Here is a 21390-nt window from a genome sequence, read left to right on the forward strand (position 1 = left end):
TTAACATGTGCTATGAGACAGATTATCATCTTGGGAACGTGGGCCAGACAAGCATCGTTACATCCTCTGTTTTCATAGGACCATCCATGTACCTTGATCATATGAGGCCTCAGTTTCTCAGCTGTGGACTAGAGAAATCTTTATTCCCTGACCTCACAGCAGGCTAGAGAAAACAAACCTGTTCTGGTTTACAAGAGCTATGAACACCACAAGAAACCTCAGAACCTGTTTAATTATAATCTCCTGAGCTAAGGTCTATCTTTGAATACAAATCATGACTGAAGTACTCATAACAGACAGTAGAAACAAACAAAATTTTCAACAATATATCTAGGTGCTGATGGAAGGTGTACCTCACCATTATGTATATAATTAAAACCTTGAGCAAGTTGTATCATGAATAGGAAAAAAGAGCATTTACTCAGACAACCTCATTATCTCACTTCAAGGATTAAAACCTCAGACCTAACTCTGGGGTGACTATGCAGCAGTAAGGGCAACAACACCCATAGGCAAGAGTTTCTGAAAACCTCCAAATAACTTGGACATCTTGAAAGTCAACAGGACTCTTGCCTCTAAGTCATACAGGAACTTCCAAAAAACTAACAAAATCTCTCTCTGAACAAATGCCCAGACTCCACAGAGACAGAGACAATTTTAAGAGAAACTTTGTGTGTAGGGAAGAGACACAAGGCACCTTGGACCAGTCTTCACATAATTTTGCTTTGTGTAATACGTAACAAAAGCCATTAGGAATAAGTAAAGGAATGCCCTGGCCTATGCCTATTCTACTGGCTTTAAACAGACCAGTTTTGATTGATACAGTCCTCTGTGATAGAAGGTAAGCTTTGTACCAAGAAAAGCTATGAATAGTTATGTATTAGTACAGGTTTTGATGCTGTGATAACATTAATTTCTACTTACTATAGCACAGCATAGTGAACATCACATATCAGAAGGTGAGGGGCAGTGGTGCTGGGGAACCCTGTTGCATCAGATCCTTCTTCTCCAGTTGAATATTGGCTCAACTATTAGGACCTCACAGATCTTTTCACTCTTTTTGGACCACAGACTCATGGAGGTGATAAAGGAGTCTTTTCTCACAAGTATGCCTCATTGACAGCATGTATTGTTGCAAGTTTTTTCCTAATGCCCAAATAATTAGAGCGTACCAAATGTATTAGAAATGCACCTCCCAAAGTTGTCATGTAGGTCAAACACAGTCTGTTTCTTTCATCTGTTCATTAGACAAATTTTATATTGTGAAACTGTAAAAGAATAATCCTTGCACATGGATGCTTTGTAACACCCTAGAGACTGGCTTCAGGTATCCAGATGAGGGATGTCTAAAACAGTCCTGTGGCTACTGTCATCTGACACTTCCCTGTTACAGCCCAAAAACAAACTGAACCATGACAAACTGGGGTGCACTCAGGCTGCATGCTCTGAAACTCAACCATCCCCATGCAATGGAATCTCTTTTTTCACAGGATCACAAGACAGTCCAGGTTGGAAAACACCTCAGGAAAACTGCATCAAAAGCCTTGCCAAAGTTGGCATAAATGACATCTGCTGCTCTCCCTCTGTCTGCAAATAGTACTGTTTCATTATAGAAGGCAGTCATGTTGGTCAGACGTGATTTATCCCTGATAAATGTGGGCTGGCTGTTCCCAGTGCCCGCCTTCTTCCTCATGTGTTCAGAAATATTCCCCAAAGACTTACTCCCTGATTTACGCAGGGACCGAAGTCAGAATGACAGGGCTGTAGTTCTTCGAACTGTCCTTTTGGACTTTCTTGAAGATGGGCACAATAACTGTCTTTCTCCAGTTGTACGGGTTCTTACCCCATCCCCACGGCCTTGTATGATTTCCTTAGAGCTCTTGGGGTCACCTGGCTGTCCCAAGGACTTGGTCAGGTTCAGATCTCACAGTCAATCCCTGACTCCACCCTCTTCCACTGCTCATTGTTTTCCTCTCCTTGAATCATGTAAGCACAGACACATATGATGGCAAAAACTGAGGCAAAGAACACACTGTCTTGGCCTTATCTCTGTCCACTGTCACTAGTTCATCCTCCCCATTCAGCAGCAAAACCATCTTTTCCTTTTTCAGCTTTTTACTGTTCGTGTAAGTAGTAAAAACTCTTCCAGTTGCCCTTGTCTCCTTTGGCAGTCTCAAGAGCTTCAACATTCCCAACACCAACCCTAATGCCCAGGCAATGCTTCTGAATTTTCCTTTTGTGACCTGACCCTGCTTCCCACATGTCCCCATCTTTTGCATTGGAGATCCTGGCTTAGATGTGCTTATCTCATGTATTTGCTTATTTCTCTGAGTAACAGGAGGGACTTCTATTGCGCTTGGAGGCTGCTGACTTTAAGCTCTTGCAGTTTTCTTGTGCTGCTTTATCTTTTGGAGCTTTCTCCAGTCAGATCCCAGCTACTACTTCCCTCAAATATGAGAAGTCTTTTCCCCTGCAGTCCAAGGTCTATACTCTGCTGTTCTCTTTCCTCACTCTCTTCATGGTCTTGAACACCATAGTTTCATAATAACTATAGCCTAGGCTGCCACTGATTATCATGTTCCCAACCAGTTCTTCCTTGATAGTGAAGAGCAGAGCAAGCTGTGCACCACCCCTGCTTGGCCTGTACTGTACTTGTATCAAGAAGTTATCACTGACATCCTTCAGAAATCCCCTTGACTGCTTGCATTACTCTGTGTTGCCTTTTCAGCAGATATTAGGAGGTCCAAGTCCCCTGTGACAACCAGGATCTGTGATACAGAGGCTTCCCTGAGTTGCTTTAAGGCAACCCTTATCCACTCTGTTTGGGTGGTCTCTAAGGCACCCCCACCACAGCATCATTTTCATTGGCCTCTTCACTCAGCCTGTCCCACAAGCTCTCCAGGAGCTCTCATCCATCCCACAGAGAAGTCCCTCACATCCAAGCATCTCCTTCACATAGAGAGCAATGTTGTCTTTGCTGTCTGTTCCCCCTGGAGAACTTGTACCTATACATCAGAGTCTTTCAGTAGTGAGAGATGTCCCTTCACATCTCAGTTGTCCCAGCAACATTATTGTTTCATGACAACTTGTAGAGCTCCAGTTGCTCCTGCATGTTTTCCAGACTTCATGCATTTGCTGACTCTGGAGGTGAGTCCCTCCACCTTGTTTCACTGTTCCTGAGGTCTGGCCACACAACATCACTTCCTTTCCACTCTTGTCCACCATTTCTCTGTTTAAATTTGGGTCATAATCTCCATTACACAGTATTATTCCTAGTTTAAAGCCTTGCTCCTAACTCCTTGCTCTGCTCTGAATAGGCAGGGAAAGACTGCTCACCCATTTGGCTTCTGCACCCAAACAGCCCTTGTTCAATAAGTGCTCAAAGCTAGGGTTGTGGTTTTACATGATCTTGAGGTCTGAAAACCTTACCCTTGCTCTAACAGGGTAGCACAGCATAATCTCTCCACAGTGATCTTATAGGTGATCCCAAATGGGATATTTTACCTGCTGAACTGGATATACCACGTCATGATCACAGTTCAGTGTGATCTCTGATCCAGTTGAAAATCCTCAGAAATAAGTATGAGAAAAAGGAGGATGCTTAGACATCTTGTTCAACATTTGAAGAAGCAGCATGGTCAGTGCCAGGTTACATGAACAAACAAACCTTCTAAAGCATGTGGTTTGAGAAGGACACAAGTAATTTGATCTTGAAGAAGAAAGATCCATTGCTGGTCTGCAGAAAAGCCACTGTCACTGGTCTTCATGAATGTGGGAGCAAAGATGCTCTGAAAACATGACACACACTTTAAAAATCTACATTATATTGTTAGTGTCTTAATTTTTAAAAACAAACATGCATCCACATCTGCCTGGACCAAGATGAACACTCCCAGCCTTTGCTAGGACGAAACCACTAGCACTTAACACGCTGTACCCCCTACATTTCCCTGCCTTCTGACCACAGCTTTAACTACGGAACTGTAATAACATAGGAAATTCTCACAGCTGCTGTTTGAAGTGTCTTTGTTGAGGGATCAAAGGAAAGCTGGTCTAATATGACACCAAGAAAAGAACTATCTTCTGAGGTCTTCTATACTTGCAAAGAAGTACATGATTCTATGAAGAAATGTGGAATTCATATCCCAATTCTTGTTAGTTGATGTGACTCTCCTTTGACCTCAACTTACGTTTGCAATAAATGAAGCACCACTCAGCCTAAATAATCACAAGGAGGCAAGTGGAGCAAGACACTTACCTTTTTCTACCTCTCTGCAAAGTGACTCCCCACTTTCTTGGTATGTTCTCTGCATTCTCTGTCTGTCTGTAAAGCTGCTCAGAGCAGAGGATCTTTAACTCCACACATCCAGCTTCCTCACACAATGGACTTCCATTTCTATGTAGCCTGCCTACTCATCGCTGTGTTAATACACATTAAAAACAAGAAGCTGACTTCTTTTATGTCAGAGCAAGTGTCAAAGCTTGGCCTAGAAATTAGCAGTAGGCTGCGCAGCACCTTTGAGCATAAGGACCCAGCTGCTGCTTTACATTGTGGGGTGGTGGGTAGAGCTTTCCTTTCCACAGTGAGCCAGCTCCTTTCTGCATCAAGAATTGTGCCAGTTGGACAGGCTGGGTTACTACATTTGCCCTCTACTATTACTCAGATTTCTGGGGCTTGCATTCACACCAGTAACTAGCCACTCCTTGGCCAGCAGCGTGTCTCGTCCTGTCCTCCAGGGGGAACAAGGTATTTTCAAAGCCCATTTTTCAGCAGCATGCATATGTACAAAGCAAGGCACCACAGTCTTTCAGAAGCTGAATCCTGCCCTTCTGCAAACTCATCTGCAATGCCAAAGAAAGGAGAAGTCTGGGAACCAGAGCAAAGATGTTTGTGTTTCTGTTTAAAACATTAACCATCCATAGCAACAGAAACCAGCTCAGCCATTTAGATCGAAAGCATTAACATCCCATGACATCTACAAACACAACAGTTTGGCCAGAATCCAACACAATTTGACTGTATGAACAAGGCTTTTTTCACTACAGGGTCCTGGAGGTCCCTCCTGGCACTTAAAATCTCTTGGGTATAGCTCCTAAAAGACTTTCAGATCATGACTATACAGCCGTGTCCTAAACTTACCCTTCCTAGTATAGCTTAATCATGCCTCACAGGAAACGTGTCTGGCTGCACTTGTGATCTGACTTACTTTTAATTTCTGTCCTTAAAGATACTTCTATCAAGAGTCTATGTAAGTAGACAGCTGGAGTTTATTACTTGAGGAAAGGATATACAGAAGTGCAAAGAATTCCAGATGTGTTGCACACCTGAAATTACTGGTCTAAGTGCACTAATCACTGGCTAAAATCATAAAGTCTGTATGATACAGCTCAGGTATATGACAAAAATTATTCTTTCTGCTTCTAAAATCCTATGCAATTTTGCACAGATTTGTCTTGCACTATAAATGCCAGTAATTTCATTGGAATTCCATGCACCTTCCTGCCCCTACCACATATCACCATCGCTCCCTGTCTAGTGCATTATGTGAGAAGGGGTGCCCATGTCCGTGATTTCCTGGTTCAGTGACCAAACTCAAATTAAACAAACACTGTTATTTCAGTTACAGCTTTTCCACAAGCTCAGGTCCTGCCTCTTGAAACTAAAGGCTTACGTAATTTATCTGAGAACTGCATTTGAGGATTGTAGATGTCAACTGGAAGCGTTTTATTTTCTTTCTGTAAAGACAATGTGATCCAAGTAAATGGCATTGGATAATAAGATCTGGTTTTGGTGAAGATTTTATGACCATTTCTGAAGAAAGGATGAGTTCCTTCCTTAGGCAATAGACATAAGCCTGAATTCCTTTTTTTAAAGAGCACTGTGCTTCCCTGTTTACAGTCTCCGTATCTCTGACCTGTTTCATTAAACTGTATTTTCCATTTGAAAGCAACCTTGTAATTAAGGCTAGGAAATCATGCATTAAGAAGTCACTAAGGAACAAGTTCCCCTAAGACAAAACAAATTCCGAACTGTAACTCTTCCTCTTCATGACTAACGTTTGACTAGAGACTCCTTAGGGTGGTTGTGCTTATCCATCCAGTGGTACCTGATAAAGCAGTGACCAGAATCTCATTCATCTTGCACTACTGTAGGAACGTCTGCAAAAATCAATGTCTCAGTACAAGCTGCTAGTTTGGACTCAGCGACTTAAAAAAAATTCAGTTCCTAATGTAAAGTTTGGTTACTACTGAAACCAGCTAGTTTTTCAGAAATACAGAGCAATCCACAGCCCATGTTAAAGTCAGACATGGTCAAAAGCCATTGCTCTGGGAAATTGAGAGCAACACGGTTGTGAGCATAACCAGCATAGCTTCCTGAATTGTCTTTCTCCCTGACTGCAATATCATCTCCAGAGGGGGAAATCATTAGGGGCCACATGGCACTGAAAAGTTTAGAGCTGTCCCCACTTTTTCCTCTCCTTCTGTGATCCCTGCTGCTTCCAGCACCAGATAGAAAACATCATTAAGGCCCCAGCTCCAGTAACCAGCAGGTTCACTTCTCGTTCCACTCTGCAGTGATACACAGGCTGTGGTGTCATTCCTTCCCCCAACTTCACCCACCTTATACTTACCTCAGGTTTACTGTGCTGCAGTCCCACCGCTGTAAGAACAGGGTGATACCATGCAGAGACAGACCCTTAAAGGCTTACTTTGGAAACCCCACCCAGCTCTTTACTCTCATATTGGTCCAAACCTACTGCAGTCTTTAAGTTCACCCCCAGGTAGCATAAAAAATAGTCACACAGAGAAACTGCTAGGAGCACCTGCAGCAGAACGCTTTCAGCTTGAGATCAAAGCTGCAGTAAGCTCTGAGTTGGCTGCTGTTGCTCCACCCCAGCCAGCGCTCCGAGGAAGTATCACTTTCAAGGTACTTTGTCAAAGCAGAGAAGGCACGCTTCTGCCCAAAATCCAAATCTTGAAACGGAATGTTCAGACCTTTCCAGACAGTCAGATGGTTTGTTTCTTCCATAAACACCTTTTACAGCTGGAAATTCAAGGCGTCCCTTTAATCATTTCTTACTTTTTCCCATGCCCAAATAACTGCAAAGTGCTGCAAATCATTATTTCGTTCCAGCTCTGTCCAAAATAACACTATTGGTTTTGGATCAAGAATCTGTATTTTGCTCTAGAAGGAGTTTTATAGTAGAAAGTCTGGAACACCTGGAAGCTGGCACGTGCAGAGTGTGTTTGAAAGGGGAACAAGGGGCTCATGAATATGAGGAGCTGTCACTTCCTATGATTAACATCTACATGGTGTTTGACACCTTGGCTGGATCTATCAAATCTGCACAATAAAAATGAAGTTATCTTCACCTCCAGAAAACAATATTGCATTTCTCTTTTTCTTCTTTTGCTGAGCTCCTCTGCTTACTTCTTTAAAAAACACTGCTTAGGGGTCTACTATCATGACTTATTTTCAGCTGTGCCCCTCCTTGCCAGTCTTTATCATGCCCACATTATTTCAGTACAAATGGTTTGACGCCGTGAGTAAGTATGTTTGCAGCAGATGCTTCAGGTGTTTTCTTGCAGTTAGTTGTACAGCAAACAAAGCTGCAAACTACTAAGACAAGGAAGCAATGTGGTGCTTTGCCACGTCCAGGAGTTACAGATTGTTTTAAGTGATGAGCATTAGGCATTGTGGTTCTGACTAGAGAGAGAAAATGAGATTAATCTCCTGTTACATTTTCTATCATCTGCCAGTGTGTTCTCAGCTGCTGCCACTTCACTTTATCTTTCTTTTGATTTTGTGGAGTGCTTTTCCCACCTCCCTTTCATGGTCTGCCTAGTACCTTGTTGGTGCCAGAACCCTGCTCAGCCTCTTCTATGAAACAGAAATTCTCATTCACAGCAGCTCTTACAGTTTCATGCCTTGTGATCAATGATGCTTTTACTAAAGCCACGAGTCTTGAATGTTTTTCTTTACTTAAAAAAAAAAAAAAAAAAAAGAGAACAGTTTTACTTTTCAAACACCCAGTTCTATTCTTCAAAAGCATGTGGGAGAAGACTTTGAAAATGCTGCAAAAACACTGCTCCTGTGTCCTCTACAAGTACCATAACCAAAAGGTAGACACAGCGATTAATCCTAAAGTCTCTCACTTTTTAAAGACATTTTGTGTTTATGAGGGACCAACTGGACTGAGATGGTCTTTGCTTTATACTGTCAGTAAAAGCTAATGGATGGCACGAGGTGTCCTAGCTACATCAAATCTTGGCAATGGTGGAAATTTTTTACCTTTCTATGTCCTCTTGGGTCTTTGTTTGCTATCTGTGTACAACACTAAATCAATCAGCAAGGAAATCTTTCCTCCACCTTTTGGTTTCCCTGGTCTCTGAGAAACTCTGCCACCACCTGTGTAGACTGCAATAGTGTCTCTCCAGCACCAGCCCTGGTCCCTGCCACAGCAGAAAAGAAGAGGGTGGTTGAAAGCCCCTCCAGTCGTGTCTGAGGTTTTCTGCATCCTCCACAGGCTTCAGTTCATTGCCCTGGCCCATTTCCGCAAGGAGGAGCAGTGAATATCTCATTCTGTGCATGCTCTGAGACATTTCTCCCATTTTCTAAGAGCTCACCAGAAACGTAGCACTCAGAATGACTGAAATGACCTGACTTAGAACAGTTCTAAACTAGGTCATCATTTCACATGCAGAACCTGACATTTCTTACAAAGACGGAATACAAACAGGAACACCAATTGGAGTTACCCAACTTGATCACTATATGTCAGCATGACACTGTCCTCCTTCCCCCAGTATTTCATAGGAACAACAAGACTGTAACTGGTCACAATGGAGAAACTCTGCCTTTTCTATAATTAACTCTGTTGACAAATCTGGATAATATACTGCTTTCTCAGTCAGTGTTCAGTGATAAAATCGACAAGGCAAAACATCCATCTGGAATCATCTTGCTCCTCTCAGAGTTTCTGTTTCATTTACCCTGCTCCTAATCAGTCCATAAAGTTAATCCAGTTCCACAGAAACAGCAAATCTTCCAAAACATCTCTAGAATAATCCAAAGGTGCTCCTCTAACATCAGATAACAGTACAGAAGGTCCAAAAATGGTACTGGATGTGTCTCAAGTTATGAATTGCAAGTCATTGCCATCCTTTTGATATAGGTGACATTAAAGGATGCTTACAAGAAAAAAATAGCTATTGTCACTGATGTTTAAAAAAATACTTTCTAGCTTTCTGTGGTTGTATTAAATCTATACTTGCTATGACAACAGCACCTGGTCATCTTCTGACAGTGCTGAGACAGAAGCTGACAACTCCCAGATGTTAAAACAGCTGCCAGGTACTGTGTTACATAATACCTCCTTTGGCAAAGAAAAGGAAGAAAATCTATTGTAGAAGCACAAATACTTCATACTACATGAAAGAGACCAACCAAGCATCCGAAACAGATTTTGCATTCACACACAACTGCTGAAGAAAGCAGAAAACAGGTCTGAAAAACATACGAGAGCACGTAGCGGTGAACTGTGCAGACCTCAGTATCCCTGAGGAATGTCACTGCGTCAGTCAGGGATACTGAGGGCTTCCAATCCAAACACATATCTTCTGCTCCCATTTCCTGGCCTGTGGCAGCTGTCCAGGGCAGAGTGCAAATAAGCCAGTTCCCCTCTGGAAGGGGTCATGTTGCTTCCAAGCTGTGCCCCAGAGCTGCTGACATACAGCAGCCAGGCCCCTGCTCTTCCAATTGCACTCCGTTTTGGGATTGCTCTTCCTGACACTGCCTGTGGTGAAGTAATTTGTTAAAGCCTCCAAGCTGACCCATGCATACCAGGGACCACGTAGTAACCAGGAGTTCTTGAGCAAGATACAGAGAGATGCTTAATGAGAGCTGCTGAGCATTTTCCTTCTGCAATGTAAGTGAAAGGGGCTGAGCTTCTTTGTAAAATCAGATTTGCATTTACTCCTGGCAACGGACACAAGTAGGGGTAGGACTCTGTGGGAGTCCTGTTTGCATAAGTGCTGTAGGCTTTAGGATAGACCCTAAAATACTGGCAAAACCAGTCTGGTGGCTGGGCTGTGACTGCCACCTGGGAGACCCAAACTCTGTTCTTACTCCACTGCAGGATGTGGCATGGGAGACAAGCAGGAGAGCTTGCTATTTCTGTGCTCAGCAGCATCAGGTTTAGATTGGATATTAGGAAAAACTTCTTCACTGAAAAGGTGGTCAAACATTGGAATGGGCTGCCCAGGGATGTGGTGTAATTGCCATCCCTACATCCCTGTTCAAAAAAATGTGTAGATATGGTTAGAGGTATGGTTTAGTGATGAACTTGGCAATCCTAGGTTGACAGTTAGACTTGATGATCTTAAAGGTCTTTTCCAACCTAATTGATTCTTGATCAGTGGAGGCCCAGGAACAGAGCTCTCTAATTTAAGGCTGTGTGGACCTTGGGAAGGGTGAGTAAAGACTGCAGTCCCATGGCTTCAAGTGTCACCCTTTCAAGAATAGCAAGGAAAGCTTGATCCTATCAGCAGCTAGGCTCCTCTTTTCACAGGGTTCCTGAAGAAGGTCAAGTCATGGTCATATCAGAGCAGGTGCTAGAGGTAAAAAGGGACAGCATCCTTTGCAGCTTTCACCAGATGATGGGTTTGATCTGGCTGGTGTGAGGTCTGAAGACTGCCAGTAGCAGAGATGCAAGCCAGCAGACTGGAGGACTATTAAGCCATGCTTTTAGGGAGGTGCGTGGGAGACAGCACAGAAATCTTCCCCACCAGTTCTCCTGGCTATTGCAGTAGGACCATGTTTTTCTGCTACTGGGAAAGACAGGATGTAGGATTATGTCCTGGAAGGAAAGATCAGAAAATACTGAGTGGGTATGGGTATTGTTTCAGAGCCAGGACCATTTTGCCTCATGAACGTACCTACTCAGTTTTGGGGCCTTTCCTTCCCTTACAAGTGAATCGTGACTGAACCCCAGCCCAGCTAGTTCTTGGCCATCCCTGCCTGTGGCTCAGCCCCACTGCAGTGTCTGGATTGTGGCTCTGCCCCAGTGCAAGGTCTGGGTTGTAGGCAGAGTCATGTTCCCAATCAGAGACCTGCGGGCAGAAGATCTAGCAATTCCTTTGTGAACAATGGCTATTATACCTACCTTGTCTTGCCACAGGAAAGGAGGCGATAGCCTTTATCAAATCTCCAACCAGAGATGTGAAGGCTAATGTGACAGATGTGCCAGCTGTTGCTACTTCCTTCCTCTCCTTTCTGTCCTGGTTCCTTGGGGCTGGCAAAATTCAGCCCTAGAGCAGGTCCGGGCTGCACCAGGGCTTTGAGACTTTCTTACCCTGAAATGAATACAGCACCTGCACCTGCCTGGGCTGTGTACATCTACCTGCCAGTTCTCATTTCACAGATATCTTGTGACATTTGACTACCTGACACTGACAATAGGGCTAGCATACCATGCCCTATTTCCTCTATCATTACTTTCCAACTGAAAACTTCACTGTATCTTAAACAGAAACCCCCTCATCCCTAAATGCAGGTGATGCACACCCAGCCATCTTCCTTGCCTGTCACCAAGTGAAAACATGAACCACATTTCTTTATGGGTCCACAGGTCCACTACCGTTCCTGATCTGTTCCTGAGAGAACTGTTTTCCCTGTTTACTAGCAGGTCTCCATGGTCATTTCCTGACCTTTGTTCCTGGGTTTAAAGCATAAAAAACTGGGAGTGTGAATTCCCCTGCTAATCATTTGCTGGGATCTTGAGCCAGATAATACCAAGTTGTTTCCAAGTTCAACTGGGAGACTAAAATTCCAAGGATCTGTAAAAAATCCTAGCTAAAGCCATTTTAAATGGACCACTTCAGGCCTTTGAAGTCTGGTAGCATCAAAATGCATAGAATTTATGTAAGTTATTTAGTTACTTATGGCAATAATTAAATCAGTGATGTCAACACTGCTGTGTTTCTGTTACATGGGGCATACATGAATCAGATCACCCGGCTTCCCTGAAACCTGAGTTCCTGGTTCGCTCTGCTTCTGCCTGGCTTTTGGCTCTCTTCTCTCATGAGTAAGTGCAACAGAGGCCTTTCAAGTCACCTCACCCTCAGGACTCTTCTTTTAATCCAGCTGCATAGTTCATTTTGCCACAGAAAGCCATGCCCACCCCTTGAAGCAATCGCAGCATTGGTTTCAGGGAGGCCTGAGAACCTCATTATTATGAACAAGCTTTTTGCCGCTGAGGCAGTGGGAATTGGTATTAACAAACGGAGCCGGAACAAAACTTGCCTTGGAGCTTGCATTGTATTTTTGACTTAGCCTGCAAAATGCAGGAGGGAAGGCTGGGGATAGGAGGAGGCTGCAGCCTGGGGCAGTGTCACCTGCTCCCCCACACCACCCCATTGTATCAGCCAACAGCTCTGCTCCCTGATATTTTGCCACAGCAGCCTTCAAATGTCATTAACCGTGTGGATAATTCTGCTTTACACTCCAGTGCATCAACTACACTCCTGCCATGAGGAGGCTGTACTGCCACTTAGGAGATACCATTTCAAGTCTCAGTTCTGGCTTTGAAGATCTTGATTGCTTTCCTACATGGCAGGCTTAAATTTAGCACTCAGCAAGGATGTAGTGTGCTTTCATAGGAGTGAAAAGAAGTGCTCTTGAGGGCCAAGGAGGGTGCTGAAAAACATGCTTAACCCTTTGTGAGTAGTGGAGAGGTGAGGGAGGGGATCTGGTGACACTTTCAGGGGGGGTCCAGTGACACCATGAAGACAGCATTTCCCTCCGGCACATCTGCTGGTACAGTAGGGCAGCCCAGGACTGGGGATGCTAGTGTTCAGTGAGTCTGGTTAGCTCATGTCTTTGCCATCCTGGCACCAGGCAGGGAGCTGATCCTTCGCAGTGGGGCCTACATTCCTTTCTGGGAACAAAAGCAAAGCAGGTTATGCCTTTCACTGGTTCTAGCCCTTCCCGCACTGGAGAAGAGGGAGCTGAGCAGATACACAGAAAACCTCAAAGGCCTCAAGTGCTCCAGAGCAGAAAAGAGAATGTTTGGATGTGATGTAGTCCTTCTCAAATGCAGATCTCAAGGCAAGGCCAAGGAATATTATTTGCCTGTTTGTTTTTTTCTTCTTCTAACTAAGTCCTGCTTTTACTTGCAGCTCAGTATTTCGCTAGCATCATGGTCATCGTTGGTCTGTCAGTGGTGGTAACAGTGCTGGTTCTGCAGTTTCACCATCATGACCCGCAAGCTGGAAAGATGCCCAAATGGGTAAGCAGCTTTGGTGGTAAATATTCAACAGCCTACTGAAAGAAAAAAATAATCCAAAAGCTGTAGTAAGCTATTTGTAGGTGAGGGACAGAAGTTGCTCTCCATTAATCTGAAGAGTCAGCTATGCACAGCACGTTTGATACTCACATATGCTATTGGAGGGAAAGAACAAACATGCTACATTTGGTTGTCCATTAAAAACCGTATCTGTTACTTGGGTTTGGGGTGTTATTGGAGTAGTTTAGTCATGGCGGAGCAATCCTGCCCAGCACTCCCTTTGCAAGTGCTACTCCTGTGGGCATCACCTTTGATTTCTTTTCCTGCAGACACCAGTACTGATAAAATCTGACATTTCAGACCCCTAAACAAACACTGGTCTCTGCTGGGCAGATTTTCTGCCTTGTTCCCTTACAGAGGTTCTCATTGCAGTTTGTGACAGAGCTATAATCTCCCAAAACAAAGACAGGAAGGGAACCCAATCTACTTCTGTCTTGCAACTATGAGCTGGCTCCCTGAGTTGCTGGAACGTCAGGAACCCTAATACTTTAGTGTAGTAGGGGTGTTGCCTGCTGAACCCAGCTATGCTTGTCACAGCTTTGAGCTCACTGCTACTGCACCACCAGCAGAAACAGAAAGGCAATGCTATTGGGCTCAGCGTGACTGTACTAAGGAGACTCCTGGAGTTCCCTGGCTTGGAATTCTGCCTTCTGCTAAAGCCACATCCACTTGCCTGTGAGGAAAACCAATCATGTCTACTGCCATCTGATCAGTTCTCAGTGCATTAGCATGTGGACCCTCTTTTCTCTGCAGCAGCAGACTGTTAGCCCAGTGAGGTCTAGCACCAACACCAGCTGGCTTTCAGGAGGAATATGTTTTCAAGCTAAGAGAAAACAATGTTGTCTTTTCCTCTCCTTTTCCTAAGATCAGATTTTAGAATAAGCAAGGTATGTTTTGTATTTGCAAAAAGAAAAGGAATGAAAGCAGAAGCAGATACAAATAGTTACAGTCAAGTATCTACCTACTCTAGTTTCACAGAAGTCTGATTGTACAGCACCCTCTGGTATCTCATTCACCACATTTGTCATGATAGACAATTATCCTGACATGATATTGAATATCACATGGTTACCAATGTCAGCCTGAGTACAGAGCAGCTTTCTAATTTAACATCTCTACAAATAAACTGCAGCATAAATGCAAATAAAAAAAAAATCCAGTAGCAATTAAGCATACTAACAATTATTTATAAAGTTCTGTATCATTTAAAATCATCTTACTTTTAAGGCAACAGAACACATGAGTTCTGAATGAATGTGCATGTAAGCAAGACCTGAGGCCACAGATCTGGGTAAATATGCTTCTCATGTCTACATGGACAGGGTATGCAGCAGCATAACAGCCCCCATGGACAATTTTATCATTTTTTCTGCTTTTCAAGGAGCCTAGACACAATGGCTCACATTAAATCTGCTCACAGGCCCTGCAAGTCAGCTTTTGCTCTGACCGTCTCTCGCTCTCTTGGCTGGAAAAACAGCATGCAATGAATTGCACTGTTGAGGAACCTTGTTCAATGGCCTGGCAGCTGAATAGGCATACATTAAAAAAATTCCACCAGGAAGCAAAAAACTGTGGAAGCACAGATGATAGGCTGTGAAAGCTGTAGACAAGGCAAACTGACAGGGCTGAGAGATGTCAAGAGAAAAAGGGTGAATGCCAAATGTGTAGAGAAGAGACTGACCCCACAAAAGCAGGCATTAGTTCTCTGCAAGGACAAGGCTCAGTCATTAGGATTCATGGCAAAGTCTCCATTTTTATTTCTTTTTCTTGTCTACCTATGACAGGCATTTCTTACAGAGACAACCTGAAAGTTTTTTGCACAATGAAACCCAGGAATCTAAGATGGCCATCTGCAGAAATAAAGACATGGCTTACCTGGAATTTGTTCTCTGCAGTTCCAGTCCCAGCAGATACTCCCTACGTCTGTCTACTTACTCCCCACACCCTCCTCATCCTGGCAGAGCCAGACATCAGTTAATTGCAAAGCTCTAACCCTGATTAATTGGATATCGTTAGAGGATTGTTCTCACCTCCTGCTTAAATGGATTTAGTTGCAGGAGATTGTTGTAGGGGAAGGTATTGGCTTGTGGGGGAGCAGCTCCAGACCTAGATTTGACTGATCGTGTTGCCTAAATACCTGCTTCCTAAGCTATTTACAGTTGAGCAGCTTCTTTTCCCTCCCTGCCTCTCGAGGGATCTGTCCTTGGCTTTTGAACCAGAAAAGGGAGATGTGTATGTTAGTATTTAGCCTCTTTGTAGGTGCTTACTTCTCCCCTTTACTGCTCAGAATTGTGCCTTCCTTTCTATTAATCTTTGATGACTTACTAAAGCCAACTTTTTCCAAGAGAGGAGTTTAAGTACAAGGTGTTCAGTCAGGGCAATTGTTGGCTACTCAGCTGCGAAGTGAGAATGCTGGTTACTCGACACATTTCATAATGTGTGCTGAGCTAGCTTGGAAAAGAGTGCTACAGGGCATGCAGCTGAGGATCACTGGTACCTCTGCTGACAACTAAGACTGTTGTATAGGTGAGAGACATGGAGAGACCAAACACAGAGAGGAGAAAGGGTTTTGCAGGAAAAGGCAAGAGCACTCTGTCTCCTTGCTGTTCCTAGGCCAGGTTTGTTAGGTTTCAGGCTTTTCTTTTGATATGCTTTAAACCTGGGCATGCACAGATTTGCTTGGGTGCTGGTGCCCCTCAGCAGGAGAGCTTTAGTTGGGAGACTCTCCCCTCTGGACTAGGCCAGGCAGGTGGCTGTGATGGGATCTAGAAATACAGCTGCATTGTGGTTAGGGGAGGAACTTCATGGAGAGGGCCACAGCAAGTTTAGGCTGTTGGCCTCTGAGGACAGCTGTATCTGTGTCCTTCCTTCATAGAAAACTGTATATGATGGAGGTGAGAACATAGATTCATGCCATTGTGCCCAGGCTCTTATCCCACAGTCCTTATACAGCAGCTGTCTCCTAAATTAATTGGTGTGACAAGAACAGGTTGATGCCTCTGTGTCTGTGTTTTCAAGGAAATACGGCATTTGGAAGTACAAGCAAATTAAAAAGCTGTGTTGCTGACTTCTGCGTATTTATTTTTCAATGGGAAATGGGTTTGGCTCTGTTTATAAATGTAACTCCCCTAAGAAGTAAACACTTTGTCTTGTAAGAAGAAGTAGCATTGCTATAGAATAGGACTTTTTCACCTCATTATCTCCTTCTAAGGAGCTAAGGCAGACATACTAACATTTTCTAATAAGAAAGTTTGTCTGGCTTAGTATTTTGGAATTTCACAGTACTGGAGAATTAATTTATCTCTTTCCTTTGCCACTGACACTGTGGAAATATTGCTAGCAATTAAGATCTTTATTTTGTTCCATGATGTTCCATTTTGTGTCCATAAGAAGTCAGACAACATTGTAATTAAGTAAGTTCAATTAAATGCAAGATTGATTTTTATTTAGGCTGCTACATTATAATTTTCTATTTGTCTGTGGTGACCATGGAGGAAATAATGAAATATTTAAAGACCCCAGTGGAAGCAGAATAATATGAATCACAGGAAAACAGTCTTTCAGGATGAACAATAAAAGATTCATTAGTGGGAGAAAAGCAGAAAGGCTCACAGAAAATGGCATGGGGTTGTGACCCAGAAGAATTCATGCTGCAGAATTTAACAATTGTGTAACCATCTTCCGCTGGTCATTGTTGCTGGCTTTTACTATTATAATTCCCAATTGTGGTAATTAATGCCTCTCTTCTCTGAAATTATGCTTGTCATTACAGCAGCAACCCAAAGTGCTAGCTGTAATTTTCCCATCCCTGCATCTGTACTGTAAAAATACAGGAGAGAACTCATCCTTCCTCTGAAACAATTTTCGAGGCAAAGTGGGGTCCTGAGTCAAGCCTGACTGTGGCAGGATCACATAGGGAGTCCTGGGCCAAGGCTCAGAAGTGAAACCACAGGTCACATCTGTTCTCTCCCGGACATCAGATTATTTGACTTGCAAGCAGAATGATAAAATCATTAAGGACCCCACCTCTCTTCTGGAAGGAACTCTGAGAAGCACGTTGCAAATTTCCATTTTGTATACATAATACCTGAAGGACCTTATAATTACAAGATTTTACTGTTAGTTTGCTGCCCTTTAGACAAGATGTTACTGATTTTGCAGCCTTTTTACTGCCTTTCACAGCAAACAATGTTAGCAATAGGAGTCATAGCAGGCTTGGATTTCAGACAAGACATCTGAAGATCAATTCACCGGGAAGAAATGCTGGATGCAGTCTCTGGAATTAGCTCATTTGCTGATCTTGACAAGAAACATAAGGGGCACAATCTGCCATGTGCAGGTTAGAGCACTTTCATGATGTACCAGAGCAGTTGTACACCAGAGCACAGAGAAATGACAGCAGTCAATAGTAGCCTTTAGATTTGGAACTGCCCAATTTAATTTTTCACCATAATAATTCCATTTAATATATTCTATATAATAATTTACTATTCTTCTTTTGAAAAAAGGCCTGCTGTATTATGTGGCTGAACTCTTCAAAAAGTATTAAAATGGCTTTCAAATTAGAAAATAACCAGCAACGAAGGCTATTTAATTAGACTTAAACAACAGAAATGCAGATGGGGAATGCGCTAAAACCAGCTCTTTGTTGTATAGGTTTTTTGTCATCAGAATCTAAACATTGCCCCCCCAAATATTTGAGTTTATCTCTTTCCATACTATCTGAGATATAGTTGAAAACAACGCAGCAAATTTTGTGCCCTTTGTTCAATTGCAGAGATCTGGGTTTGTTTGCTAAAGATATGACTTCAAGAATAATTTTGTAAGATTTTACAATGCTTTTGCTTTTGCTTTCTAAGCTAAGTGGGCATTGAACACCTGTGTTCAAGACATATCCAAAAAAGGTCATCCTTGGAAACAAGCCAGATGGAAAAAAAAAAAAAAAAAAAAAAGGAAAAAAATTGAAAGACATAGCTGGTGAACACAGAAAGCAGTCAGTATTTCTAAAGAACCGTATAGAATAACTGTAATAGTCACACAAGTTTTCAAAAACTTTTTGAATGCAGTAAAGTTCCCTTTTTTCTATCATGATCATTTTCTTTCAGGTTCGTGTCATCCTGCTGAATTGGTGTGCTTGGTTCTTACGAATGAAAAAACCTGGGGAAAACATAAAGCCCCTTTCCTGCAAATATAGCTATCCCAAGCACCACCTGAGCATAAACAGCATGGAGATGAGTGTCCTGCCTGGGCACCAGTCCAGCAATGGCAACACGATCTATAGCTACCATGCGATGGATCATCCATGCTGCCCTCAGAAGAATGACCTGGGTAGCAAGAGCGGAAAGATTACTTGCCCTTTACCGGAAGATACTGAGCTTGTTCAAAAGACAGCTTTAATGGATACTGTTCCGGTTATTGTGAAGATCCTGGAGGAAGTTCAGTTCATAGCAATGCGCTTCAGGAAACAAGATGAGGGTGAAGAGGTCTGCAGTGAGTGGAAGTTTGCAGCTGCTGTCATAGACAGATTATGCCTGGTTGCGTTTACCCTTTTTGCCATCATTTGCACATTTACAATACTCATGTCTGCTCCAAATTTTATAGAAGCTGTTTCAAAGGATTTTGCATAAGGTTTTCAAAATGAGCATGATAATTTAAAAGTGAGTATTGCCAGTAATTTTGCTAGATAATTTAACTCAAATAGAGAAGTGTACTTATATGTGCTAACATACACAGAAGGGGATGAAAATAATTTCAGGACGTAATTATTCCTGATGTTAGTGATTGTAGTTACTGAATAGTAAATATATTGAGCTCTGTTACTTACTTCATAGACTAGTTCCACATGTAATTATGTCATGATCTGTGACAAGTGATAGACAAGAATTCAGATCTACAATATATTTATTACGTTAACACTAGTATTGTTACTATGAATTTGTGAATGTTTAGATATTGTTAATAATTTAAATGATCACTGATTACTATAAGCTTTACAGAATTCTGTTTTCAGTATATTTGTTTTCTCATTTTTATTTAGTGTGGCTGTGACATTCACTTCTCAGATTTGATGGACATATATTCACAGTCCTATGATTCTGTGTATTGTATTGACAAAAATAAACTATCATGATGTTAACTCTTACTAGTATGGTGACTGGAGTGTTTTCTCAGTAAATATATTAAAAGAATGAATTTTCCCCAGACTATTACTTCTTTTTTAATTTTTTTAATTAGAAAATGTTGGTTGTGAGGTTGGGGAGAAATTCATTCTCCATGCTGACAGTCATATAGATCATTAACAGTGCCTTCTTAGCTCTCCTGCTGCTTAACTGTTGCTGTCATCTTGAAACTCTACTTAATTTGAAATATCTCTGATCTCTTGGGACATGGTTGCCAACTTAATACTGTGTGTACTACTCTGTATAATCAGGGAAACAATTTCGGGTCTGCATAATCTGTAGGAAATTTGCACTGATTTCACTGGGCTCAGATTTCATATGTAGTCTACACCACCAAAGTAGTAGTTTTTGAAAATCTTGCGAGTACAGTCCCCTTTCCAACTTAGGCACTGTGGCTTTGTTAAAAGAAGTGTGTAATAGACGAATGTAATTTTGCTAAATTTCAATGTAGCAATGTTAACTATTAATTTGCTGTCCATACATGCTCTAACATACTATCTATATATTAGTGAAAAATAATCCAATTATACCACTTCCCTGGAAGATAATGGGGAAGAAAGCATTATTCTCAATAGCAGATTCGTTCCAGTCACTACTGTGTGTAGGAATGACATCTCTGTTGGAGTGATTTGCTTTGCCTACTGGTCACAACAGAGCTACAAAAGGATGTGGGCTGCTGTAGACACCTTTCCTCTCTGGGATAACACAGCACTTCTCTAAGTGTTCACTGAAAGGGAACAACAACCTATTACCCTCTCTGCTTGACTTTCAACATCCCATTCTTACAGTGTTAGTGTACCAAAATCAACATTTCCCACTTCTTTGAGATGGGACCCTTCCCACCATCACTGTTGGAGAGAAACAAGCATATCACAGCTCTATTACTTGACGGAAAGTGTTTCCATCTAAAAGGTGATGGTGAAACTGGTAGTTCTACAGACTGACGGAATATGCAACAATTTCTTTTAGGATAAGGTGCTTCAACTTTTCCAGTACTGTGCTTCATTAGGTGGTGATGGCTCCCTTTAAACAGATTATTTTATTGCATTTTATTACATTCACTGTAATGTGTGTTAGCTCTGTAGCTATAAGATTAGACCATCACACCAATGGATTTATGATACTGCTTGGAGTTATGTTCAACAAAACACTTAGAAGCTGTTGGAGGTCCTGACTACAGTGGCCTGTTTTGTATTTCACTTAGCTTTTGTGCTTCTTGCAGTTACTTCAGTTCTGGGTGCAGCTCAAAAGGGTAACTGGTTTATAGTAAAAGCCTCTACTGAAAATTCTGTACATATTTCTGAGAGATACTGTTTTCCTTCGCAGAAGCATTAGTGCTCTAAGTGGCTTTTGCTGTGCCTGCAGGAGAAAACTCCCATGATCTCTACTTCTTTCTCCTGCTCATTTTGCTGCTTCTACTTTAAAAATTGCCTTGCTGAGGTACAGCATGCAATGCCAGAGGGCTTTGTCTAATAGAAAAATCTAACTGAACAGCAGAACTGGTCTGGGGGTTTGGGTTAGTGATACTAGGCCCTGCTCTTGGACAGCAGCTGAAATGCTCATTGTATTTTATTGCTTTAGTTATGGGGACAACCAATAGATAAAAAAAAGTTTAAATACCCAGTTATTTTTGTAGCTTGTGAGGCAGGGTGCTGAATGAACTTCAGAACACTTTTTCAAGGACAACTAATATTTTTGCTTGAAAATCTTCATTTTTGAAATTAATGTCCAGTGACAGGGTGGAAAAAGGTAAAAGCTAATGTTAAAGCACACAGTCACAATAACTTAGTATCCTAATGCAAAGCATGTATCCTTACATGTAACACAGAGTTGTTGTATAAGAGTATTTTTAACTGGTTGCATAT

General features: G+C 42.3%; 1 protein-coding gene across 2 annotated transcripts in view; it reads left to right on the forward strand.

Moving 5' to 3' along the window:
* The window catches only part of LOC121081564 (neuronal acetylcholine receptor subunit alpha-7-like), a 68183-nt gene extending 48683 nt beyond the window's left edge, over nucleotides 1–19500 (forward strand). For both annotated transcript variants that reach the window (XM_040580701.1, XM_040580703.1), the window contains 2 exons: nucleotides 13180–13289; nucleotides 18452–19500. In XM_040580701.1, coding sequence (XP_040436635.1) covers nucleotides 13180–13289; nucleotides 18452–18973 — 632 coding nt within the window. In that variant the 3' untranslated portion in view covers nucleotides 18974–19500. The remainder of the gene's footprint in view (nucleotides 1–13179; nucleotides 13290–18451) is intronic.
* Nucleotides 19501–21390: the final 1890 nt, after the last annotated feature.

This window comes from Falco naumanni, chromosome Z (assembly GCF_017639655.2).
Source record: "Falco naumanni isolate bFalNau1 chromosome Z, bFalNau1.pat, whole genome shotgun sequence".
Classification (NCBI taxonomy): domain Eukaryota; kingdom Metazoa; phylum Chordata; class Aves; order Falconiformes; family Falconidae; genus Falco; species Falco naumanni.